The 26,671-nt window shown below is 46.0% G+C and overlaps 1 protein-coding gene across 2 annotated transcripts in view; it reads left to right on the forward strand.

Moving 5' to 3' along the window:
• The window catches only part of ADGRD1 (adhesion G protein-coupled receptor D1), a 109,386-nt gene that overhangs the window by 64,928 nt on the left and 17,787 nt on the right, over positions 1 to 26,671 (forward strand). For both annotated transcript variants that reach the window (XM_041488936.1, XM_041488937.1), the window contains 6 exons: positions 5,162 to 5,265; positions 7,945 to 8,056; positions 12,207 to 12,360; positions 14,976 to 15,042; positions 15,990 to 16,056; positions 20,490 to 20,581. In XM_041488936.1, the coding sequence (XP_041344870.1) occupies positions 5,162 to 5,265; positions 7,945 to 8,056; positions 12,207 to 12,360; positions 14,976 to 15,042; positions 15,990 to 16,056; positions 20,490 to 20,581 (596 nt within the window). The remainder of the gene's footprint in view (positions 1 to 5,161; positions 5,266 to 7,944; positions 8,057 to 12,206; positions 12,361 to 14,975; positions 15,043 to 15,989; positions 16,057 to 20,489; positions 20,582 to 26,671) is intronic.

Genomic DNA, 26,671 nt, shown 5'->3' on the forward strand with positions numbered 1-26,671 from the left:
GATTTGGCTGAGCCTTACCTGTTCCCCCTTAGCCCCTGCTCCCCCAGGAAAGGCTCAGGGAGGATGGTCAGACTTTGCAGAGGGGTTTGAGGGTGGCTTTCAGTGCTGGGCAGCCCCTGGCACATCTGTCAGGTCAACAAACAGCAAAATCCATCTGCACTGCAAGGAGCTTCACGGTGGGGGATTTCCTGTGAGATGAAGGCTGACCAAAAGGGAGGTGAAAATCTGACTCACTCTTCTGTTTGGACGTAGGGCAGAATGCAGTTGTCATGGCATTTCCAGCAGTGAACAGGTAACTGGTTTAATGACACGTATCCACTGCACGGGCACCTGCAAACATCCTGGGCTGCACCAGTGAGTGAGGCTAAGGTACACACCAGAGGTAGGATCTCCTCCTCAGCTTCCAGGACTCATTTTTGAGGCTGTAAAACCTTTTTTGGTTCAAGAACTTACCTTTTTTTGGGAAGATGAATTGTTTTTCAGAAAGGAGGTTTCTAAAGTACTTTGGACAGTGAAATTACTGCTTTTGGTGTCTAAATAGTGAAGCTGTAACTCGGTACAGGGACAAACCCTGTCAGGATCAGCTGTGACAAGCCTTGGTTGAAATATCTGAGCTCAGCCCTTTGTCTGATGTGTGACCCCTGAAGGCAGAAATAGAGGGAGCTTTGCAGAAAATTTTAGGTTAGAACTTTCCCAAACAGTCCCGTCCTTTGGAGAAAGCCAAAAGTTCACTCTTTGCCAAGCAGAAGAGGTGCAGTCAATGGCCTGAGAGGCGAATAATTTGCAAAAGGACAGGGACAGGGGGGCACAGGTCCGCTGGGAAAAGGGAGCACTGAGCAGAGAGCCCAGGAGGTGCTCTGAGCTGCCCAGGGGCTGTTGTGCTCCCGTGTGTGGTCACTCAGTAACCTCACATACATGAGGAGCTTTTCTCCTCTAGACACAAACTATTTTTCTTGTAGAGCCTGCTGAATAAGTCTTTCAGCCTGAATGACCTTTCCCAGCTCTTCCAGATACGAAAAGTACCATCTCATTATAATAATATATTTTCATCTTCCGTGCAGTTATTTATAAACAGAGGGGTTAGATATCACTTTCTTTTTTTAATTTTTTTTTGCTATGAGCAGCATTATAAATGAAGGATATGTTCTTGGAGTCTGAACTGGTATCTTTCCAGGATCATTTCTCAGGCTTGCTTGTGGGTGAGTTTTTGCTTGGCTGTGAGTCTCCAAAATAGAAATGTTAAGCAATGTAGTAAGTTCTTTTAGGAGGGAGAGCAGGGGTGGGACAGTGGGCTGTGCTGCCACGGGAGGGTGGATCTGCTCAATCCCCTTCTTTGGCCAGGCTTTCAGCAGCACTCAGGGTAAGGGGTTTTACAGCCTAAGCTGGAAGGGTGGGAGTTTTATACCAGGCAGGAATTTTTGATTTCACCTTGTGAAAGCTGAAACTAAGAAACATCTGTGTCTTAGTGTTGGTGATTGCTGACACTCACGACTGGATGAGCTCGTTTCCTGGCTTTTCAGAGTAAAAGAATGACCATCTAAACACGGGGAAGCAAAACATTGTAGAAGAAAAGAATAATTTAATGTAGATTGGGACAAGTGTGAGAATCAGGCTCATGGGACGACTTCACAGATTGCTCAGTGTTTTATTTGGTACTTTTTAATGCTGTTTTCCTTAATAATAGCATTGCAGCTTGATTAGAGTTTTTGTGCTGTCTACAAAAACATCCCAAATTACTGTTTTATATTCCACATCATGCAGGAAGTCTGTAAACTTTCAAAAAGACAAGCTGAGGTAAGGTAAAATCAGCCCTTATCAGAGCATTGGAATTAATTGAAATAGTTTCTTAATTAATGAGGCCCAATGCTTTGGCAAGCCAGGTACTTCTAACAAACTGCTCCTTGTTATCCCCTCAGCTGAGAACACACCACATCCAGATGTGCTGTGACAGCTGGGTTGAGAGGTTTGTGGAGATCTGATGTCTTTAAAGACAGGTTCTTTCCTCCTTCACCACAGCCCTGCAGCGAGGCTGCACACCCTGGAACCATTCCAAGCCTCTTTTTGTGCTCTTTTCTGTGCTTTTTCATGTTCTTTCCCCGCAGTTCACATGCGCGCAGGCAGGAGCTGCTCTCTGCCCTCCTGCAGCCCAGCTCCCCCAGAGCAGCCCCTGCAGGCTCCCCTGGTCCTTCCTGGCCATTAAACCCGGCCCAAAGCCCAGCTCTGTGCCTCACACGGGGCCGGAGGGGGAGCTGCTTTTCACAAAGCTGTTACCAGGCTGATGTGAGTATTGATTTGGGAGCAGCACTCTTTGGGAGCAGCCTCGTCAGATTTTGGTTGTGTTCACCAGGGCAATTTGCAGCTCACAGATGCAGGGACCTGTGTAAGTTATTTCAGGTTTCAGTGATTCTTCTACATTTTGTTGTAGAAGTGATTTTTTTCCCCTTTCTCATTTCTAAGTCATAGAGGCTCACTTGGAGTCACATTTTGTCTTGCCCTGCAGAGGTTTCTGGAGAAAGGCTGAACTAAAACCCAGAGACAGACTTTCTTAGAAACATGACATCAAAGAAATCAGAGAGAAAAAAATAGCTGCGTGATTATCATCTTCTTTTGGATTACTGTGGGAAAAAACCAAACAGTTTGACTGGGGGGATGGAACACCTTTCCCACATGGAAAGAACTGGGTTTGTTCAGCCTGGAGAGGAGAAGGCTTCAGGCTGACCTAATGGTGGCCTTCCAGCACCTGAAGGGAGCCTACACGATGGAGAGAAACTGTTTACAGGAGCAGGCAGGGACAGGGACAGGGGGAATGGCTTCAAAGGGAAGGAGGGAAGGTGTAGAGCAGACATTGGGAAGAAGTTCTTCCCTGGGAGGGAGGGCAGCCCTGGCACAGGGTGCCCAGAGCAGCTGTGGCTGCCCCTGGATCCCTGGCAGTGCCCAAGGCCAGGCTGGACACTGGGGCTGGAGCAGCTGGGACAGGGGAAGGTGTCCCTGCCATGGCAGGGGTGGGATGGATGGGATTTAGGGTCCCTTCCAACCCAGGCCATTCTGTGATTTTTGCCCATTTCCACTGGTTTGCTGCTCAGGGTCTTCTGCATTTGTCTGTGATAGCAAGGGCACCACCAGCCCTTTGAGAGCTCTGCAATGCAAGCACCAGGACCGAGCACTGTAAATCTGAACTCTCCCTGAGCAGGGAAACTCTCTAGGGAACATTTTCTGGCTTAAGGACTGCTGAGAATACTGATTTCAGAGTGATTTTACATCTGAAAAGCTTCCTCAGCTCCCCTCCTCCTTCTGTAGAGTTGTGAGCCACCTGCAGCCAGGGAAAAGGGTGTCTGCTGGAGGCATCAGGAAACAAGGTCCCTGCATTTTGGACATGAATATACCTGACGGGGAAATCACTTCTACACTGCTCCATTTCAGGAATACTCTGTGAAGAATGCCTGTACATGCCTTCTTTGGGGGATGACAGCATCTCTTTTGTAGGAATTATCTGGAGCTTTTAAGCTGTTCCAGTACACAGAACTCTTTTGTTTCTGTAATTGATGCTGTCCAGTCAGGGAAAAGAAATGTGTCTTTGGCTGAAAAAGAAAAAATACTCAAGAGCTGCATCATATTTCCTAGGAACAGTAACACCATAGCAACAGTTGTCTTTCAGTGCTGCTGCATCCCTTAATGGCTCTCAGACTGCTGAGCTCTTCTGCTGGAAACTCAGCACACGTGAGCTGCTGCAGTTGGCAGATAATGACAGCAAAAACCTACACACACAACACATCTTTTTGTCTGTATTTATGTTTTCCCATGACCACATGGCACATTATTTCTCTCCTTTAAAAGGAATTTTAATGGGGAGTTTATTGGTAGAGCTGCTTTGGTTTGATAATCTCTAATGGAATACTTCATTTGGGTGTGAAATTTTATTGTGTGTGTGGAAAATAACAGAAAATCCCAAACATATGTGAAAGGAGTAGTTTTTATTAGATAAATGTGCTGTAAAAAAGTTTTGGAAAGGCATCATTCCTTTGTATTTTTTTATATTCAATGAATATTTTTCAGCTTGGATTTTAATTAATAGTAAATCAAGAGTGAAACAATAACACAGTATTTCAAGCATCAAAAGTAAAACTTTTTGATTGACTAATTTTTTTCCTTCAGTTTATGAAAATGTCAAGTCTATCCAAAATCAAGTCAGGAAAAATGTTTGAAAATTCTTCTCAGATGAGAAAGCTTTTTCCTGCCTAGCTCTGTTCTACTTATTACACGCTAATGCTGCCTGGCTCCCTTTGTTGGGTGTGGCTCTTTTGTCATTCTTTTATGAGAACTTGCATGGAAAATTAAAACACATGCTGATTAATTTGAGTGGCCAAACCACGCTGTCCTTCTTGCACTGACTCTGTCCAGGTTTAACACAGATCCTGGTGGAGAGCACCGTGGAGTTACAGTTTAAATGTTCCTAAAAATGGCATTACCTCCACGAGAGATGGCAGCAGGTCGAAGCAGAGGCCGAGAGCAGAGGTTTGCCCTGCTCTGCTGACACTGGCTCCTTGCTGGGGTTTTCCATCCTGTGCTGTCAGCCCAGCTCCCTCAGCAGGCCCTGTTGGCTCGATCCCTTACACAGAACCAGTAATGGATCTGTCATTTTAATGGCTGGAAGTGGCTCTGGAGCATGGGCTCTCTGGTTTGCTGGGTCTGCCTGCACGGTGCTGCTTGCACAGGGACGGGAATGACTGCAGCATCACTGGGAAGGAGCATCATGGGAACATTGCTGGGAGCATTGCTGCCAGCATCACTGGGAGCATTGCTGCAGCATCACTGGGAGCATCATGGGAACACTGCTGCCAGCATCACTGGGAGCATCACTGGGAGCATCACTGGGAGCATCACTGCAGCATCACTGGGAGGGAGCATCACTGGGAGCATCGCAGGGCCCTGCAAGCACCCGGGCTGAGCTGCCCCGGCTGCCCGAGCCCTGCAGCCAGGCAGGAACCGCTGCTGCTGGGGACCCGGGCTGTGACACAGGACAGGGACCGAGTGCCAGCCCCGCTGGGGACCCGGGCTGTGACACAGGGCAGGGACACCGCGGGCAGGGCTGGGCAGGGCAGGGCTGGCCGTGCCGGGTGTGACACGACTGACAGCCGTGTTCTGGTCTCTCCTTTGCGTGCAGCTAACCAGAGAACACCAGGTGGCCCTCTCCTCCATCACTTACATCGGCTGCGCTCTGTCCATCTTCTGCCTGACGATCACCCTGGTCACGTTCGCTGTGCTGTCGTGAGTAATTTTAACTTATACCTGCTGAGCAGCTGGCACGCAGAAAGGCAGGCAGGATCCCTTCAGCTGCTCCGGATAAAACAAAGGCTATTAATTCTACAACCTTCCTTAATTAGATTCTGCACATGTATTTGTAACACTTGGTTGGTTATTTCTAAATTACTTTCATTTCCTGAAATGGGATGGTCTTTATATAGCAAGCTATTTCAATCTCGTGAGAGATTTTAAATTTTTTTAAGCTGTCCATGCTTTGCTATAGTTCAGGAATCTTGCAAAGAGCCTTGTAGGAGGTCTTGGTCTGGACTCCAGCACAACGTGAGCCAGGGCTGCAGGACCACCCCTCTGCCACCCCCCATCTTTGGGTTGCTTGGAGTATACAGGCAGCACTTTCTGCTTTTCCACTGTCCTGTCTGTAAGGCAGGGTGTTTAGAAAGGAATGCCCAGTAAGGAAGTCTCAGTCAGCACTGGCTGCCTGACTTCAGTTTCACACAACTTGTACACAATTACCTCATGCAGCCCACATTTATGTTCAAGTGTCTTGCTGCTCTCCATCAGGCTGGTTTGCTGTGGTGCTTTAGTGGGGTGAAGGACACTGTAAGCAGTGTGAAATTCACTCCATGGCTCGTTAAAGGTTAAAACCTCTGCATCTCCTGCCCAACGCAGGGCAGCCCTGTGAGGGCTCTCTGTGCTGGGAAGGTTTCTGCCCCAGGGCACTCAGGACCTTTATTCCTGTTTATGTTCCAGTAGTGACAAATGAGTTTGAGGCCCAGCTGGGCTTGATACAAACATTTCTGGAAAAAAGCTTTCATAAAGGTTTGTGTCTAAATAAGAAACAGAAAACCTGACTGAGGGTGAAGTAACTTGTCCAAGGCTGTGCAGCACTTTGGGAGTACAGCAAGGAGAGGGATTCTTGTCTCCTTTCACACACTAAACCGTATTGTTCCTGATTAAGAGTTTGATTCTTGTTTTCTGTGCCTTAGCAAGTATTTTGGACATCCTGTTAAGAGGCCAGTTTCTAGGGAAAAGGACTAGCTGAATCTCAGTAAACTGATTGCAATGCTTGTTTATTTCCAGACCCCGTATTATTTCCAAGTTTCGAGATCTGTGTTGGTCATACTTGGATTAAGAGCGTAACGTGTGGCAAAATCCACTCCAAATAGGTCCAACATCTGCCCATCTGACATTGTGCTGTTGGCACGTTTAGGCTAAGGGGAATGATCTGCTCCATTTTAGTCTGAGGCAAAATTGGATGTTAGAGTGTTTAGAAAGGAAAAAGGAGCAAAAGGAGGAGGTGTTGCTGCAGCAGGGATGAAAACTGCTCAAGGAACTGGAGGCAAACAGAAGACTTGGAAGAGAGCTTGGAGCCAGCTGAGTGTCACAGGGTTAAGCACCCCACCTACATACAGCATCCTTCAAACTGCCAATTTACAATAATTTGATTATCTTTTCACTGGAGAGCAGGGTCTCATTAAGCAGCTGAAGTGGAATTTTGCAACGTGGTGTTAGATGACTGTGACATAAGTGGTGAAGAATCTGGCAAGTTCTTTGCTACTCCATGTCCTGGCAATGGCAGCCCCTTCCCAGGAGGGCAATGAGCCCTCTGCCCTCCTGGTGACACTGCCCAGCTTGTGACACATGGAGCTCCTCATTACAGAGCCACTGGCACCTGGCAGAGCATCCTTGGAGTTGCTTTTGGGATCTCTGTACTTCTTGTCATCTCCCTCTTCATTCCCGTTCCATGGAGCAGTGCAGCAGGCAGGGTGCATTGGAATGGGAACCTGTTATCACCAGGAATGTTTGTTTTTTAAAGAGAACAGGATTTAAGGCAAGGCCCGAGATGTTCAGATCAATGTTTTTGTTTTCTGTTTCCTATTTTGGGATGAGAACAGAAACACGAGGTCCGCAGACTTCCAGGAAAGCCTGTTCTTGTCAGATTTCCAGCTGCTTTTTGAAAAGCCAAGAGAGATATGCTCAAATGGTGTTGAAACCACAGTCAGGTCCCTGTCAAGACAGGCACTGCCCATCTGTGTATGGAGCTATTGTTCCTGTGCTCAGAAGTTTATTTGTATAAATCAGAATTGGATCCGATGTCTTTTCCCATTCCCTTATTTCCCAGAAAGGCAAATACCAACAAAATAAACCCAGGAACAGTGTGGGCACAGGTGCCACGTGCTTTCTGTGAGGAGTGGGTGTGACCTCCCTGGCCCCCAGCACCCTCCAGGATCAATCCCTTTGCTGATGTTCTGTCACTGGCCATCAGCTCGTGTGCACATCAACCCCTGCTGCCTCCAGGGGAGCAGCAGCAGCCAAAGGCTCCACTCAGGAGCTGCCCCACGCTGCTGGAAGGAGAGCTCCAAAGGCTCCAGGGTCACCCTAGCAAAACCAAGAGCCACTTTTAGTGCTGGCTGGTGAGAGGGAGGTGCCCTGGTGCCCCCAGAGCTGTGCTGAGCTGTTTCTGTGCCCGCTGGTGGGTGGCAGGTGCCCCTGGTGCCCTGGAGCAGTGCTGAGGTGTTTCTGTGCTGTCCTGAAGCCATGCTGAGGTGTTTTTTTGCTGCCCTGATGCCCCCAGAGCCGTGCTGAGTGTCTCTGTGCTGCCCTGGTGCCCCCAGAGCCGTGCTGATGTGTTTTTGTGCTGCCCTGGTGCCCCTAGAGCCGTGCTGAGTGTCTCTGTGCCCGCAGGTCTGTCAGCACCATCCGCAACCAGCGCTACCACATCCACGCCAACCTGTCGTGCGCCGTGCTGCTGGCCCAGGCCCTGCTGCTGGCCAGCTTCCAGCTCAGCCCCGCAACCGTGAGTCACTGGGGTCCCTGGGGACAGCTTCTGCTGTGGGAGCTCTGTCTGGAACTTGCCTTAGCCCAAAAACGCCGTCCTGCTGCAGGGGGAACTCCTCAGGCAGAGTACCGGGGTCTAAACCATTAAAACTGGCATCCAAAGCAGCCAGGTTAGAGTAAGACAAATGAGCCAAGTTAACAGCATCACATAACCGATCTCTTTCCACTGTTAATTTTAAAAACGCAATTTAAAGTAACATAAGGTCTTTGATGGAAAGTTCCACCTGAAGAGCTGAAACCAAACCTGATTTTACAATAAATTTCCAGGGTGCCCTGTGTTTGTGCTGGTAGAAACTCGGTACTTCTGTGACCAGCTGCTGCTCCACATTATTTTTCAGAAGCAGACAATGGTTTCTATTACTGGGAGGGTGGTGGTGGTGGTATTTTTTCTCAGTAGAAGTAAATATGAGGTTTGCACATTGTTCATTTTGCCAATACAACAGCTACCTAAATTTATAGTCAGCTCAAATGGGATCCTTTGAATTTCTGTTAAGTTTATAAATAACTGTAATGCCTGGTTTGCACAGGCAGTCATTACCTGAGGACTTAAAAGCACTTTGGAAAACCAAGTTCATATTCTTTTGCTGTTTAACATTCGGGTGGGTCCCGAATGAGTCATGCAATGCAAGGGAGAAAATGAGAGGGGATGGTTTAGAAGGAAAATGAAATGGAGACATTGGAGAGCAGCAGAAGATGAGGCTGAAGACAGTAGAAACCAGGCATGAAAATAATCCTCTTTAAGTAGAGAGCTAAAACCCAGTTGAAAGGACACAGGCTTGAGGGCGATAGAAGGCTCACTCAGCGTGACAGCGTGTGGTATTCTCACAGGTTTTTCTTTTTCATCCATCCCAAATTTGCAGACAATTCAGCTGAGTCACCTGAGATGGTGTGTGAAAGCCTCTTGGCAGCCCAGCAGGCTCCTGGTGTGGAAGCCCAGCGGTGTTGCTGGTGTGGGAGCAGGCAGAGCCGAGTTCTGCAGGGACAGCCCAGTGCCACCCACACTCACACCCAGGGCTGCTGCTGGAGTCAGGCTTGTGAAACGCCCAGCAGGCTCAGGATGCAGTTTAGTAGGTGCAGATTCTCTCTGGGACCTAGCCCAAACCTGCCTTGGTGAAACAGGACAGTAGCACGAGGAAGTGAGACCTGTTTTACACCCCAGGCTTTGAGAAATGGAATGCTTCACAGAATCCATGGATTTTTTATCCCTACCTCCTCTGCAAGAGCTGTAATTGGATGGGATAACTCTGTAAAGATCTGAAAGTTGACAGACGTGATGTAAATATTGTCTGCTGGGCTTTTATTTTTATGCTTTGTCCTCTTGGAATCGGGGGCTGTGATTCATCCTTTTATTGGTCTCCTGTCATTACCCACTCTGACTAGCTTTGACAGCAGCCTAAATACCTTTAATTGCAGCTTTAATTGAGCTGCTGGGCGGTGGTTTACAGAAAGAGGGAGGCAGTGTTTACACTAGCAGGGGTCAGTTTGCAATCTTTGCTCTGCCAGGGCTGCTGTGTCCTGCTGAGCCCTTTTGGGTGCCCCTGCTCGAGGCTGGCATCACCTCCCTGCCCTGAGCCTCCCCATCCTTTCCCCATCTCTGGCTCTGGGGATATTTCAGTTTTGATTGCAGATATGGCATACAGCATTCCCTGCTATTTTCAGATGTGTTTTTTAATGATTTACAATTCATTCTACAGCAATTTTTCTTTTGTAGAATAGCAGTGGATTTTTATTTTCTTTTGTAGAATAATAGTTGTTTTTAACCACAAAGCTCTATCTTCACAAACAGGACTTTAATCTTTCCAGTACACCTAATTTATTCATTTATTTATGAAAAGCTGCTCATTGACGCCCATCATCAATAGTCTAAATGGTAGTCTTAACTGATCATGGCAGGTTCCAGGAAGGCGATTCTTCCCAAAATCAGGATGTCTTTTTATGTCTTTGTATTATTGAGACTCAGGAATATGAAAATTGAAGTCGAAGGTGTTAGCCAGCACTGGGTTTTTTCCAGCACAACCGGGAAAATCCAATGTCTCTGCTGTCTGCAGTTCTGGATCAGGGTGTTTATCTCTTTCTCACTCAATACTCCTGCCTGGAATTGCTGGAAACATCCAAATGGAGAGGTGAAACAAGCTGCTTTTGTTTGTGATATAGCTGTAAAATTACCTGTCTGTTTTAAGACTGTCCTCAGGAAAAGAAAATGACAAATTTTCTGGGGGCCTTTCTGAAAGCCTGCTTTACTTTCTCATCAGCAATGGTAGGACAGACCTTGCTGCTGGCTGGGCTGCTTTTTCTGCTCCCACAGACCCTCCAGGTGTCAACTCTAAGAGCAGCAAGAACAAGAGCTGCCTTTTTACAAGTATTCTGCTCGAAGTAGGGTGTTCCACAAGGTGCAGCAAGAGAGGCAGGCTTGGGCTTAGTGTGTAAGGGCTCAGCTTCTCAGTGCCTTTACAGAAGGCAATTTTGCCATATAAGAGTAACTGCTAAGCAATAATTAAGGTAAAAAAACCCCAATCAGAATGAGCAGCAACTTTGCTATGGATTTTATGTACAAATCTGCAACTAGGTATTATACAAAATTCTATACAGACCAGCCTCCTGCTCCTTCACTGTGTGCTGTTTTTCTGCTGCTTTGTGATTCATATTGTTTGGCTACTCAAAAGTTGGAAAATATCCATTTGACAGAACTAGCCTGTACGTCAGCTTTATGTTGCATTTAGATTTTTGTGGACTAATCTTCTGGTAGAAATCAAAAGGCATTAAAATGGATTTTATAGCCTTATGATAAAATTAACTGCAAAGGCTCTTACAGCTTTTGTCAATAAGCTAATCTGGTTTAATAATATGTCACTGAACTTTGTGAAATACTAAACCACATACAGACCTCACTTACACAAATTAACCCCAAATTTATTGCTTTTGAACACAGGTAGTGCCATTGGATTTGCATTAGAATGTCCTTGCACCAGTCCAAGTGAGTCTGTACAGGAAAGGCTCCATTTTCATTATACTGCCAAGTCCCAACGTTTTAATTTCCACTGGAGTACAAACTCCCAAATCACCAGCATAAAGAATAAAATGCCAGCCCAGCCCAGCCCAGCTCACGCAGCAAAGGGACCTCACCATTAACATCTGAGGCAGCAAACTGGTTCCTACTGGTGGAGCCCCCCACACAGCCCCTGCCTGCCTGGAGCCCTCCAGCTGAGGGAGACAAAAGCCTTCATCCCCAGGGGCTGGGGGCAAGCTGCTGGGACCCCCAGGAGAGAGAGACTGAGGAGGGGAAAGCAGAGAGTGAGGGAAGGGAAGGGAAAAGCAGAGAGTGAGGAAAGGGAAGGCAGAGAGTGAGGAAAGGGAAGGCAGAGAGTGAGGAAAGGGAAGGGAAAAGCAGAGAGTGAGGGAAGGGAGAGCAGAGAGTGAGGAAAGGGAGAGCAGAGAGTGAGGGAAGGGAGAGCAGAGAGTGAGGGAAGGGAGAGCAGAGAGTGAGGAAGGGAAAAGCAGAGAGTGAGGAAAGGGAAGGGAAAAGCAGAGAGTGAGGAAAGGGAGAGCAGAGCGTGAGGAAAGGGAGAGCAGAGCGTGAGGAAAGGCCAGTGGGGAGCACCTGAGGCTGGGGAAGAAGAAAGGATCCCATTCTCCTGTTTTTAAGGCTGGTCAGACAGAGGTTTAGAGGAAAATGAAAGATGGCTGAGAGGAGCACCTCAAGGAAAAGCAGGGTACAGGACAACGTTGTACCCCACTTCTCTGACTCCTGTGTTTGCTACAGGCTCAGCAACCAGATGCAGACACTCAGTTTTGATTCCCTAAATATTTTGTAGACTTTAATGGGAGTATTGCTCCTACTGTTATAAATAAATAACACATTTGGATTTCCACACCACATTTGGCAATGTTGTTAGGGGTTTTTATTTTTTCTTTTAAAGGTAAGAGGATTTATTACTCTGAAACTATCTGAAAATGCAGTAGAAAAATGAAATTTTCTATTGCTTTCTAAGACAGTTTTACTCCAGTGATTTAGCATTTAGCCTGTAAATGTCTATAGAACTTTAAAAAAAAGAAAACTGATGTGACTGTATTACAAAGAACTGATGTATTCATTTTTACTCTTAATTTAGCTGCCTTGCAAGATATTGGCCATTCTCCTTCATTTTTTCTTCCTGAGTGCATTTGCATGGATGCTGGTGGAAGGATTTCATCTTTACAGCATGGTGATCAAAGTATTTGGGTCAGAAGAAAGCAAGCACTTATATTATTATGGAATTGGATGGGGTAAGCATTTAGTAGCTGCTTACTTTAAGTCTCCTCACTACAGGACAAGATTATATTGAGAAGCATATTTGAAATTGTCATCCTGTGATCACGGTTTGCCTTGCTGAGAGTAGGTCTGTTGCATGGGGAAATGCACAGTTTTTCTGACTGCAGTCAGGCTTCAGAAGGTGCAGTCCTTGAGCCTGCCTGCAGTGCAGGGAAAGGCACAGCCTCTCAGGCCAGGTCAGCCCCTGCCTGCCAAACCCTGGCAGCACCAAGGAGGGAATCCTCAGCACGCTGCTGTGCTCCATTCCTGGTTCTGCCTCACACCAGTGGCGTATCCCACCTGCGTTCTGCAAAGCCACACATGGGAAGCAGGCACAGCAGTGTCACAGGGCTTCACGGGCTGGGCTGTGCTGCAGCCAGGCTTTTCTGTCCCACCATTTGCAGGATGCTGGTGACAGTTTGTGGTGCTGGATGTTTTCCCACTTCAGCCAGTTTCCTTTCCTTCAGAAACTGCCACAGAGTGAAGCCTTTGTTCTGAGCTGTCAAATGACAGAAATTCCATTATTTGCTGTTATTTGTTGCCCAGATCTGATATAACACAGCAGAAGAAAATAACAGAAAATGAACTTCCCAATATAAATGGGAGAATACACTCATCCCCATCAAGCAAAGTAGATCTTTTCATCATTGGAGGGAAATACACTTTCATTTGTGTCTAATGCTTCATCTTTCTCAATAAATGACATACTTAGCCTTTTAGAATTGATATCCTAAAATTGTTTTGAATTGTCTGCCACAGAGTTTCTACAACCTGGTTTTTTTTTGTATTCTTTGGGGTTTTTCCTTGTATAGAAGACACAGAAGCTTTCAAAATTCAATGCTTCTTAACTGCTGAGGATACACCATCTTTATAAATATCTATTCATATATTATACAATATATATTCATATATGTTATATAAAAATATAAATATTTATAGATGTGCTTCTAGCTGCAGTTATTAAAGAATGAAAGTACTTCTTCCAAGAATGATATTTCTGGCAGTACTGGAAAACTTTACACAATTTGTGAGGATGATAGTGGTAAAATTAAGCAGAAATTGCCTGTCAGAGAATTTTGTAAAACTCTCATGCAGAAAAGCTAAAGAATTAAAAAGAAAATTGAAACTTTAAGCTATCATGTCTAATACTCTGTCTGGGACCTGTTTATTAAATTCTGTAAGATGATCAAAGCTCAAACCTTCACATTTTATTAAATCATACAGGAATTAGCAGGCAATCATTTAATGTTTGAAGGGATGGGTTTCTCTGCATTCAGAACTGCTGGCAATAAACTTCTTGCCTCCTCTCCAGCTCCTGGCCTGGAATGGAGTGGCACAACAGGACCTGGCAGTGCTGGGGCCAGAGCAGCTCTGACACCAGGAGCAGATCTGCCCCTGTGTGATTTGTGTGATTTAATTCCTGTGACACCAGGAGCAGATCTGCCTCTGTGTAATTCCTGTGTCACCAGGAACAGATGTGTCTCTGTGTGATTCCTGTGGATCAGAACCAGATCTGCCTCTGTGTGATTCCTGTGTCACCAGGAGCAGATCTGCCATTGTGTGATTTGTGTGATTTAATTCCTGTGTCACCAGGAGCAGATCTGCCCCTGTGTGATTTGTGTGATTCCTGTGGATCAGAACCAGATCTGCCCCTGTGTAATTCCTGTGTCACCAGGAGCAGATCTGCCCCCGTGTGATTTAATTCCTGTGTCACCAGGAGCAGATCTGCCTCTGTGTAATTCCTGTGTCACCAGGAGCAGATCTGCCCCTGTGTGATTTAATTCCTGTGTCACCAGGAGCAGATGTGTCTCTGTGTAATTCCTGTGTCACCAGGAGCAGATCTGCCCCTGTGTGATTTAATTCCTGTGTCACCAGGAGCAGATCTGCCCCTGTGTGATTTGTGTGATTCCTGTGGATCAGAACCAGATCTGCCTCTGTGTAATTCCCATGTTATTCCATAAACATTTCTCCACCTCCTAGGGCACAGCCCACTGCACCAGTCAAAACCATCTGGAGTTTCCTCTAAACACAGAAATCTTGCAGACCCATGACACATTTTTGTTACAATCAGCCTTGACTGAGCACCTGAGGCAGTCTGAGTTTGCTGGGTGTGATAATCTGGTTACCCAAATGTCACCACTCTTGTCCTCTCACCTGCTGTTCATGCAGCCCTGTGAGAAACTCTGCTCTCCTAAGTCATTCTGAATTCTTGAGAAAAATGCACTTACCTGGGGGAAGGTGGTTAAAATAAGGCTGATAGTGCTTCACATGTATCACTGCTTGGATGGCAAGAGGCAGGAAGTCCATAAACCAAAACCAGGCTTACACAGGACTGTGATTCCCAAGGAAATTAACACTGATCCAGTTTAACAGTTAAACTAGTCCTTTATTAAAAAGTCATTTTGTCTGACATCAGTTAATTAATGTTGGATTAAACAGCTGCAGGAGGATGTCAAGTTAGACTTAATTTGAAAATGGCTCTGAGCTGTTCTGTTCGTACAAAATTTAGCAGAACTTGCAGGGCTTACTGGAAGATGTACTTTTATTCCTAATAATGCCTCTGCATCTGCCTTTCTGTGCCTTGCTGCAGGCTGCCCACTGGTGATCTGTGTCATTTCTGCAACCTCGTCCCTGGACAGCTACGGAGAAAGTGGCAAGTGAGTACAAAAACCCCTCCTGCAGGTGCCACAGGGATGAAGGTCTGATGGGGAGGAATCTGTAAATGTGTTAACTGGGCTGTGGTGCTCAAGAGCCTCCTGAGGAGCAGGGGAGAGAGGCTGCAGAAGGATGACTTGTGTAGAGATGTTGTTAAACATAGAAGCCTCGAGTGTGGTTTTCACAGAGATGATGCACAAAAAGCTCCTGAGGTGTTTTTCCTACTTTTCACTGAAGAGCTCCTCAGTGAGCTCCCTGCTCAGGGGGGAAAAACTTGCACAAAGATGAGAGTAGTCATTTATTAAAGATATTCAACCTTCCAAAGAAAACTGCAGTTACACACCTGAAATCTGGAATGGATAATGTCCAAAACTTTGAAAATTAATTTCCTTTCTAGTTTAGGAAAAGAAGAGCAAAATTATATGAAAGAACACCATAGGATTTAATCCTAAAATAATTTCACAGGTGGTAAACTGGTTGATCTCTTCAGGGCTGTAAGAAGGGCCTGATTGTGTTTGCCAGCCCCTTCCCCAGCACCAGCCAGGGGAGGCAGGGAGGGCTTCAATTTGTCTCTGGCTGCAATGAGACAAATTCACTGCAATGAGACATTTCAGAGTGCTCCAGCACTGAAACAGCCTGTGGCTGAGGACACCAGAACAGCAAATTGCAAATAAAACATTTCCTCTCTTCCCATCTTTGCACTCCTGTGAGGGTGGGCTGGGGCAGCGAGGTGACACTGAGCGTGTGACAAATCCAGGTGAGATCCCACCCTGGTCCCAGTGTGAGGGGAAAAGGAGCCTTTTCCTGGTGTGCTACCCCGTCTCTGATTTCAAAATTCATCACTCTTCTTGCACTCCTAGTTGTTTTATAAGTTGGGTTTTTTTAACTAATAACATGACTAATTAAATGACTGTGTGCTTCCTCTGAAACACCTTGGTGTCCCCTGCAGCTGCTGGCTCTCCCTGGAGGATGGAGCAATCTGGGCTTTCGTGGCACCAGCGATGTTTGTGATCCTGGTAGGTACCAGCAGAGCAGCTGCTGCTCCTCTGTGCCAGCAGGGCTGGCTCACACCTTGTGCCAGCCCCCTGCAACTGCACTGAGCCCTCCAGAAACCCTTGGTTCCTGCTCCCAGATTTTCTGTTGTGCATGGGTGTGTGTTAGTGTATGCATATTAATTCTCACACTGTTAATTTCTTTATTCAAAGACAAGGATAGGATCTAAAATGGTGGGACAGCCCAGCTGGGGTCATTAATAACTGTGTGAGACCAAGTGCTCTTGAGAACTTTAGCAGCTCTCAGAAACAGCCCCAGGAGAGCACTCCAGGTGAGTTTGCTGGGCTCAGGTGAGGCTGTCAGGTGAGTTTGCTGGTCCAGCTCTATGAGCTGCCCTTCCCAGGGGTGCAGGGCCATGGCACACCAGCACTCCACAGCATGAGGAGTGATGCTCAGACGTTAAATTGTGTTCAGCACACAATTGTGATCACTCCAGGAATCAGGAGTGTTTGAGAGACCTGTGCCAGATCAGCTCCTCTTCTGCCCTGTTTCTGCTGCCTCCACTGACCAGGTTATCTGCAATGCTTTCTGCAGGCTGTAATGCCAGATTGAGAGCCTGGAGAGGCCATGGACTCCCTGATCAGTGAAACCATCAGGTTAATGTCTAAAGATCTATGTAGATTTTTAGAGGCATGGACATTAAAAAAAAAAGCAGAGAGAAACTTGCCCAGATTTCATCACACAGAAAACCCGCACAGATCCTGCTCAGAAGCCAAAGGAAGGAATAAATCCATGTGTGCATAACTAGTGTTACCATTGCATACCTCTGTACCCATCTGGCAAACAGAAGGCATACCCTGAACTTCTGTGTGTCAGTTTGCATTCAAAGGTATGTCGATACAGATGAACGGAGAGCAATTAAAATAGTCTAATTTTCATGTGTCCCCTCCTCACATTAGCACTTGCTTTCTGGCCATTTTCAGCACCAAAGGAGGAAGTGAGATGCAGCCAGTGGCCAAACCATCCCAGGCTGTGGTACCCAAAACACACCAGGTAGGGAAATGCTCACTCACCTGAGCCAGCACAGCCTCCAAGAGTTTGCACGTGCAGCTGCTTGGCAGAGAAAGTAAGAGTTGAACTGTCTGGCTCTGACTTATGATCTATAACATTTGTGCAGCTCAAATGATGTTCTTGTAGGGATACAAATACTTTCAGAAAGAGAAAGAGTGAGCTCACAAGGTTGATCCATGTAGAGCAATTTGTTAAATAGTCTAAACCCAGCTCTGCCCAAAATAGCAGCAAGAGAGCTGACAAATTACCTCTCTGGGCATTGGAAATTCCAGCTGAAAAATGTGTTAGTGCCTATAGGGAAATAACAGGGCTAAACACTATCTGGTGTGTGTGCGTGTGTGCCTGTGTTCTTTAAATAACAAATTAGCCACCAGCTGCATAAACTAGCATTTAAGTCTGAAAATACTTCTCAAAAAGCAGTTTTTGACTAGTTGGATCCACAGTGTCTCTGCCAAGAAAAAGGATTGTGCTGCAAGGAAAAGAGGGGGATTGCTCCTTTCAACTCCCACTCCCCAGAGAGCAGGCAGGCTCAGTCCACTTTTATCCTGCCCAGCCTCACAGGCACTCCAGACATCACGGAGCCTGAAGCAGAATGATGTGGAGGGAAAACCACTCACACACTTTTCTAGGCAGTAATTCAGAACCTCCCAGCCCTACACAGATTCCCATACCAAATATGCTTTTTCCTTGGGCTTTGAGTCAAGGGATATGATGGAAATAGTTCCTTCTATATGTAGGTCTTTTGGCTTCTACCTACATCTTAAGGCTTAAGATCACTCTCCCCACACCCCAAACCACAACACACAAGCCTCTCTCTCATGCTCCTAAAGCAGCTTCACAAAAAGCCCTTGCAATTACTTTACAAACCAAGCTAAGCTCAGCCCAAGCGGCCCTGGGACGTGTCTTCAGCCGAGGGGAGAAAAACCCAGCTTGACAAAGCACCCGAATTTCTGACAGAAGACATGAAAACTTCTGGCAGAAGGCTTTGTTTGTTATCAGCCATCTGCTGCCTTGGTGTGCTTCCATAGCTGTGGCAGAATTCAGGGAATTCTGTGGAGGCATCTGTGTGCCTGAGCAGAGCTGGGCTGCAGGCAGGGAGTGAGGACACACTGGGCTGCAGTGGCAAGGCCCCTATTGCTGCCCCTGTAAATTGATATTTTCCTGTGGTGCAGTTCCAGTGAGGGTTTGCAAGGCTCTGAGCACAGCACAGAAATGGTTTTCTCAAATATGCTCATTACCACCTCAAAGGATTTACAGAGGGTATTTGCAAAATACGATTTGGTATTTTGGTATTTCCCTATTTAGCAATAGGGAAAATGATCCCAAGGCCATTGAATTTCATCTCTTATCTCTGTAAAGGTGACTGAACAACAGGTACACTTGAGGAGCTGGCAGTTCCACAGGATAGCCTTTGGATAAACTCATGAAAATGAACTATTACAGATGCTCTGATGCTACAGCAGGTGATGATCTGCCCTTAGAAACCTAAAATTAAAAAAGGGGTCAGAAGATTTGGGAAAACCCAAGGAAATCGTTATAATAAAATTTAAACATCTTTAATTCACCCTCTCATCCTCAGAATTAGAATAATTATGTCAAAGTAGAGGATGATTATTGAGTTTTAACTGAGGAACAGCACTGTTTTTGAAGTCTCCTCTTTCTTTTTGTTCTGTAGTTCAGGGTAGTTTTGTTCTACCCTTGTTCTTGATGCTTTGTAGCTGGTGTGCAGCTTTGGACAGGAAGGGGGAAATACATCTTTCACCTTCACATTGTCTACCTTTTTTTTTTTTTAAACCCAAGGTCTTTGCACAGCAAGACAGTCTTTGCCACATTTCCTTAAGAGATAAAGATTTCCTTCTTCCTTCACCTGTGACTCCAGCACAAACTTTCCTTTGTTGAACATTTTCAGTGTTAGTCTTTTCAAGGTTTCCTACTTTTCTGTTGGGATTCTTTTCATTTTATTGATGTTTCTGCTGGAGCTGACATCAAAACGAGTGGAGCCTTTGCAGAGCGGGGTTCAGATTTCGTGTTTTCCCCGCTCCTGTGGAGCGGTCGGGCAGCCGGTGTGGGCAGGCTCGGGAGAGCGGCCGGTGCAGCGCGGGAGCGCAGCCGGTGAGGGGCCCGAGCCCCGCGGCAGCCGGGTATCGATCAGGGCAGCGATTGGCAATCGGGGTATTGATCAGGGCAGCGATTGGCAATCGGGGTATTGATCAGGGCAGCGATTGGCAATCGGGGTATTGATCAGGGCAGCGATTGGCAATCGGGGTATTGATCAGGGCAGCGATTGGCAATCGGGGTATTGATCAGGGCAGCGATTGGCAATCGGGGTATTGATCAGGGCAGCGATTGGCAATCGGGGTATGGATCAGGGCAGCGATTGACAGCCATCAGGGTATTGATCAGGGGAGCATTGACAGCCATCAGGGTATTGATCAGGGCAGCGATTGACAGCTGGGTATTGATCAGGGGAGCCTTGACAGCCAGCAGGGTATTGATCAGGGCAGCGATTGGCAATCAGGGTATTGATCAGGGGAGCGATTGACAGCTGGGTATTGATCAGGGGAGCCTTGACAGCCAGCAGGGTATTGATCAGGGCAGCGATTGGCAATCAGGGTATGGATCAGGGGAGCATTGACAGCCATCAGGGTATTGATCAGGGCAGCGATTGACAGCTGGGTATTGATCAGGGCAGCGATTGGCAGCTGGGTATTGATCAGGGCAGCGATTGGCAGCTGGGTATTGATCAGGGCAGCGATTGGCAGCCAGCAGGGTATGGATCAGGGCAGGGATTGACAGCCATCAGGGTATCGATCAGGGGAGCATTGACAGCCATCAGGGTATGGATCAGGGCAGCGATTGACAGCCGGGTATTGATCAGGGCAGGGATTTATAATCAGGGTATGGATTTACAATCAGGGTATTGATCAGGGGATGGATTTACAGCCAGGGTACTGATCAAGATATTGATACAGAGTCAGGGTATTGATTTACAGCCAGGATATCAATCAGGGTATTGATTTACAGCCAGGGTATTGATCATGGTATTGATTTACAATCAGGGTATTGATTTCCAGTCAGGGTATTGATTTCCAGCCAGGGTATTGATTTGTGTCTGGGGATCCTGAGCTCCTTGGCTGTGGGGCACTGCACCCATCCAGCCTTTTCCTGAACAGGCAAGGGAGCTGCTGAAGGAAGGGGAAAAGCTGTGGGGGTGGGAATCATCGACACAGGACAAACCACACCAGCCTTGGCAGCCTCTCTTGGCAAATGGAGGGAGCCCAGCCAGTTTCTGTTTCCTGCTGTGTTTGCACAGTGCTCCCAGGGCTGCCTCTCCTCAGAGCCAGTCTCAGCTTGCTCTCCTGACCAAGGCTTGTTCCTCCTCCAGGTCAACATCGGCATCCTCATTGCTGTCACAAGAGTCATCTCCAGAATCAGTGCAGACAGCTACAAGGTCCATGGAGATGCTAATGCCTTCAAGTAAGTTTTTCTCATTGAAATAATAACAACAATCTCCCACCAGCAATGTTATACCAGGGACTGCTCCCAGAACACTGACATCATTCCCCAGTAAAAGCAAATACTGTTAAAGGTGTTCTCCACTTGAATGCAGCCAGTTAAGCTGTATTTTATCAAAGCTGCATGCTGCACGGGGTGGAACCTGTGCTTCAGCAGGAGCTGAAGTGTCTCCCTGCCTGTTGCAGTCTCCAGCATTTGCTGATTCATTGTTTTCCCTTTGTTAATGGAGACTTTCCTCTTCCTGCTGCAGTCAAAAGCTGAATTTCACAGAGCATCATTAACCTGTATTGGGTTATTGCAACTCTTCTGCTCCTTCTGAGGACAGACCTTGTTTCTAGCCCCAGTTCAGTATAATATTTAGGCATATGCTTATCTTTAAGACTCTCTTGACATTACAAAGCACACAGACTTACACTGGATTTAAATGTGTGCCTAAATTCAAGCAGATCTTTATATCATAGTGCCTTGAGCCTCTTGGGGTGGTGGCCTCTGAGAGTGAGTCATCTTTGAAATAGCACTAGCAAGTCTGGAGGGGAAATGTAAGGCACACACAAAGCTACCTCTGAATGTACAAGGACAAATTCTGATCTCTGAAATATATATAGAGATTACAGGTGTGTAGCTAAGAAGATAATTTAATATATCTAAATTAAGGGCTAAATTAAGATGTTGACTGTTCCATTTTGTATCTCCTAAATAAGCTTTAGTCCAAATAGAGAGGTGACACTGTACATAAATAAAAGAATATGGAACTTAGATAGAAGAAAAATGTGATGATGGTTTGTGTTTAATGTTTCTGAGGCACAGGTTATTGTATGATAAGGATTTGGTGCCACTATTCTGAAATGGTATCATAAAAAATAATTTTTATGCTTGGATTACTTATGTAATTTTGAAATTGTCATTAAGTTTTAAATACTGGTGACAGTTACCTAATTGAAGTTAGTTTACTTATTATACACTTATCCAACAGGAGAAGCAAAACAGTAAATAAGTCTACACAAGAATCAATAAGATAATTACACTGTAGTGAAATGAGAAGCCTGAGAATTAAAGTGACTGTTTCAGGTTTGTCTGAGTTCCTGTGACCTTCAGAAATACAAAGGATATACAGAAACTTAGGAAGCAAATAACTGTATATTGTCAATGCCAATTTTTATGCACTGTTAGAAATATGAAGACAAAGACACATCTCCATAGGTACGAGAGGAGCTCCAGGGATTGCTCCATGTGCTGGGATATTTTACTGTATTGCAAGGAGTGGATTCAACACACACTGCACCCTGCACACTAACACAATTTTTTTTTAAACTCTGTGTGTGCACATAAGTAAATTGATTTATGAATGATTGGTCAAGGAACAGGATGTAATGCCTTTAATGAGGAGCATATGTTCTTAGCCCAAACATTATCAGCTGTAGATTTGGAATGGGGTAACTCTGTACTGAAAATGAGACTTCTCCAGGTACCCTGGCTGAGAGATGCTCTTTGTGCCAAGTCATTTCCACATGACAGTTTCAGGATTTGACCTAACAAAAGTTACAGGGAGAAAAGTGGAGAAAAATATTATCAGAGGGCTGATACATCTGAAAACTTGAACCATTAAGTTATTAAGTGGAAATATGCTGTGATGGAACAGCTTTCCTCACAGAGATAAATTAAGTCAACAAAATAAGAAAGGCAAACAGAACACAGAGAATAGTTCTTCTGTACATATCATTACAGAAGTGGGTCCTCAAAGGAAGTTTGAAATGAGAAGTGCATAAATACATGTTGAAATCACATCTTGGGAAGTGTTTATACCCTGATTTAACATAGCAGTGAGGCATGATGAATTAGAGTTTTATGTACAGAGGATGGCATGGAGAAAGCAACTGGTCTGTAGGAGAAAAAGATAATTCTAAAGCAAATTCTAATTTGTAGCACCGAGTTTATATGCCAGTATGAAATCTTTGTGTGTATTTTCCAAAAAATAAGAGAAGAAAGCAGAGCAGGGCTGTGATCTGACAGGTGCAGGAAGTGTTTCTCACGGTGTGAAATCCCCGTGGCTCCCAGCATTACAGCTCCTGGGAGCTGATTACAGGCTGTTAACCCGGGAGGGTGCATGTGCACAGCAAAACAAATCAGTGACAAACACAGAGGCCAGAAAAGCAGAAAGCTTTATAGCTTCTGTGGGGAAGGACTGCAGGGGAGTTTTTGGATCAACAAGTTGAGCTGGCTGAGGGAGGAAGCCCCGAAGGCTGCAGAATGCTCTGTGCACTGTGATCCCCAAATAAAGGGGCTGCCGGGCGTCCCTGGGTGCAGCTCGTGGACATCGCTGTGGGCAGGACTGGGCTGTGCAGGAGCAGTTCTTGAAGCCTTCTCACAAAGCCAGAGCTGCATGAAGCTGGCACGGTGTGATTTGGTGAGGCAGGAAAGCTTGGGCAGCCACGGGGGACGTGAGGAGGAGTGGCTCCTTCGGAGCTGGGCTTGTGCTTTCAGACAGCCCAAGGCAGAAAATGGGAGCTGCAGGGCAAGGAGCTGTGGAGGGGAACCTGCCCAGTCCAGTGAACCTGAGGCAGAAAAGAGGAGGGACTGCAGTGCTGTCTTTTCCAGCTGCGGTGAGACAGGCAGCACGGTCAGACGGTGAGAGCTGGGACAGCAGCTGGGACAGCGGGTTGGACAGCAGGGACAGCAGGTTGGACAGCAAGGACAGCAGGTTGGACAGCAGGGACAGCAAGGACAGCAGGTGGGACAGCAGGTTGGACAGCAGGTGGGACAGTTTCCCAGCAGGGTGACACCTACAGTGACAATGAGCTGAGGGGCCTGGAGGCACTGACCAAAGTGGCTGTGGCAGGGGCTCGAGGAGGTGCCAGTGCCACCTCTCTCCTGGTGGCTCAGGCCAGCACTCGCTTCCATCTGCAAGCCCCTGGCTGAGTGGCCTCACACTTGTGGGTGTTTCCAAGTTCAAACCAAGCAGCTGCTGCAGCCCAGAAATCCCAGAAATCCCTGCAGGTTTCACAGAACAGGCTCCTGCCCAGGCTTGCCTCTGGCCAGCCTCTGGTGCCACAGGAAAACTTTAATCACTCTGACAAGGACTGAACTCCACTGCTGCTGGCAGCAGGATGGGAGAGGACCTGCCCTGGCTCTGTCTCCCCTGAACTCCTGAGCTCAGCCAAGCTGACACCACATCCACGGGACTCCTGGTCCTTGCCCTTGGCTCCTGCTGCAGCCGATATCCTCTGTTAAATGCTCATCTCCCTTGCCCTGAAAGCTCTGACTTCTCCCCAGAGGCAGAGGGAAGCCCAGGCTGTGCTCAGACACCATCTCTGCATGTCTCAAGCCAGGTGTGGGGACTCAGGCCACACCTGAGCAGAGATCACCTCAGAAATCCTGAGAGCAAAGACACATTTTGAGTCGTGACAGTGTCAGTTAGAAAAGGTGTTTATTGCTGGAGAAGTGCTGGTGCTGGAGCATGTTTACTTTCCGAAAAATTAAGTTACTTGGCAATGCAAGTGGATGTTACCAACAGGGCTTGTTTCTCCTGGCAACAAACAGCAATAAACTGATGTAATTATTTCGAGTAACTGTTCCTGATTTTCCATATGGCAGCAGGTCCTCTCAAATGCTGACTCAAACGTGACTGCAGAACATGCACCAGGGTGAGCCAGTGCTCTGCTCGGAAGGCAGCAGCTGGCAAACTTCAGGTTTAAAAGCCAAAACAGAAAACAAAGCTGTGAACAAAATTCCTTTTAGTGTCCCAAAATTAATTTCTTGTTCATCTTCCCCACTGGCATTTCCCCCAGCACAAAGCTCCTGGCTTATCGATCTCTTCGGGTTCTGATGCTGCTTGTCACAGAGGAGACATCAGAGAGCCTCCTGCTGAACATCTTGTTCTGCTTTCACTGCCACTGGTGCGCCCATTTGTGTCTTTAAAGTAAATAAAAATAGTGCCCCTAAAATGAATTTAAGAAGCAACATAAAAGACTAAGCTTTAATGATACATAAACTGCAAAATACCCAGTAATTTGAGGCAAAATGAATACAATTAAACAGTTTATGATCAGAGACACTAATTAAAGCGTGATAGACTCCTGTGACAGTCTGAATAGTATTTGGTCATTGTAGCAATTTTCCTATGTGTGTGAAAATAGCTACTTTTTTAGTGTCTGAAACTTTAATTCTGCAAGACCAATTTACTGGAAAGGGCTGAGCAAAGAATTATTATCATCTCCTTTTATTATTTGAATTTACTTAAGATCATAATTTTGTATTGTTTTTGAAGCATATTGAACACGTATAGAATATGAACTTTTCCTTTAGTTGTCATTGATTATTCTTGGACCTTTTATCAGAGGATTAGCTATTGATTCTCAGCAAAATAATTTTGAACAATAATTCAGTTGTGGCTTAATGAGAATGTTTTGCATCCAGGGAACAGATTTTCTGCCAAAAAGCTAATTTGTTATAGTTTATAGAATGCTGAATCTAATACCTTGAAATATTCAAATGCATACATACAGCATTTGTTTGAATTATCCATTCTTTTTTTAGGGACATAACTAATCATATGTTTGAGTTCAAGCACACAAGTAGCCTCTCTAAGCTTAATGCAATTAAAGCAGATTAGTTTAATGGAATTGCTCATGTGCTTGAAAAGGCACATGATTACATTTCTGAGTTATGAACCATTTGAACTCTTTTTCTGACTTATTTCTGCTGCATCTAAAGACTTTATTCAGCACATTCATTGAAGTATAAGGGCCTTAACAAGGTTTTTTTTGCTGACTGCCCCACCCTTTCAAAGGCTCTTTGCTCTTTGCATGGCAAGTGTTTTCTCTGTTACAGTGAGAGGGGATCCCCAATGTGACAGTGTTAGAAAAGTTCACATTTCTCTCCCCCTGGGGACAGCTCTTGCCTGGTTACATTTACACAGGTAATAATTTCACTGCCTGAGTTCCCTCGACTGCAGGGTTAAAGCAGGTCTGGGTGGCACTGACAGATGTTAACTGCAGCAGAGCAAGGAATGGCCAGCCTGTCTCCATTGCAGGAGGAGTGGTTTTAGTTTAGAAGCACACACCACATTTATCCAGCCCCCTGTGATTTCCCAGCCAGCTCACTTCTGCGTGCTGTTGGCCAGAAGAGACAGTTCCATTAACTTCTCCTGAATAAACTGCCAAGTCCAACTCTTATTAAATACATTCTCACTGCTTACTCTGAAATGGTCCAATGAGTTGGAAAAATCTCTGTCTTTTTTATAAACTGTACGCTTTACTCAGTGAACCAAAAGAGATTGCTATCATAATCATCCATGGAGAAAGCAATTACAGCAAAATCAGAAATATTTCTTAGCTTTTTACCCTATTCTTTCTTTCCTTTTATTATTTTCTTCATCCCTCAAACTCAGTGAAACAGTCCTCCATTGGAAAAATATGTTTTCTGTTTAGTTAAATTAATGATTGAAAATTGGAAATAATGGCAGTAGCTGTGGTGAATGGGAGCAGAACAGGGCTTCAGGAAAGCTCAGCACGGTGAGTAAGTCATGCCAGCTGCTGGGCTAGTTCCATCTGCATTTTTAACACATCACAAACCCCTGCACAGGAAACTGAAATAGAGTCTGTAGCTTTAATGCAGATCTGATCCTCACTTTGTTGTTTGAGAAATGTCCAGAAAGCCTTTCCCAGTGGCAGGGGCCAGTCCAGGAGGGCTGTGCTGCAGCAGCTCAGGTGCTGCAGACATCTGCCCACGAGTAATTGGCCATTCCAAAGCACTTTGCAAAGCCATCTATTACACCCCTGCAGCACCAGGCTGCTCTGCAAATTGCTCATGCGTTTAATCACTGATCCATTCCGTGCCAGGCTCTGCCTGGGTGTTTTACTTTGTTTATAAACACTCCCCAGCCCTTCAGCCCAGCCTCCTCCTGCCTGGGATACAAATCCTGGCAGTCAGTGCTGATAACTCCGGTGCTTTATCATCAGCTGTTGTTCTGGGAGCTCCTGTGTATTTGCTGCACTTTGTTCTTGTGATTCCATTCCTGGCTGGTGCCATTTGGTGTCCACAGACTCCTCGTCC

Source organism: Pyrgilauda ruficollis, unplaced genomic scaffold, assembly GCF_017590135.1.
Source record: "Pyrgilauda ruficollis isolate IOZ18807 unplaced genomic scaffold, ASM1759013v1 scaffold9, whole genome shotgun sequence".
Taxonomy (NCBI): domain Eukaryota; kingdom Metazoa; phylum Chordata; class Aves; order Passeriformes; family Passeridae; genus Pyrgilauda; species Pyrgilauda ruficollis.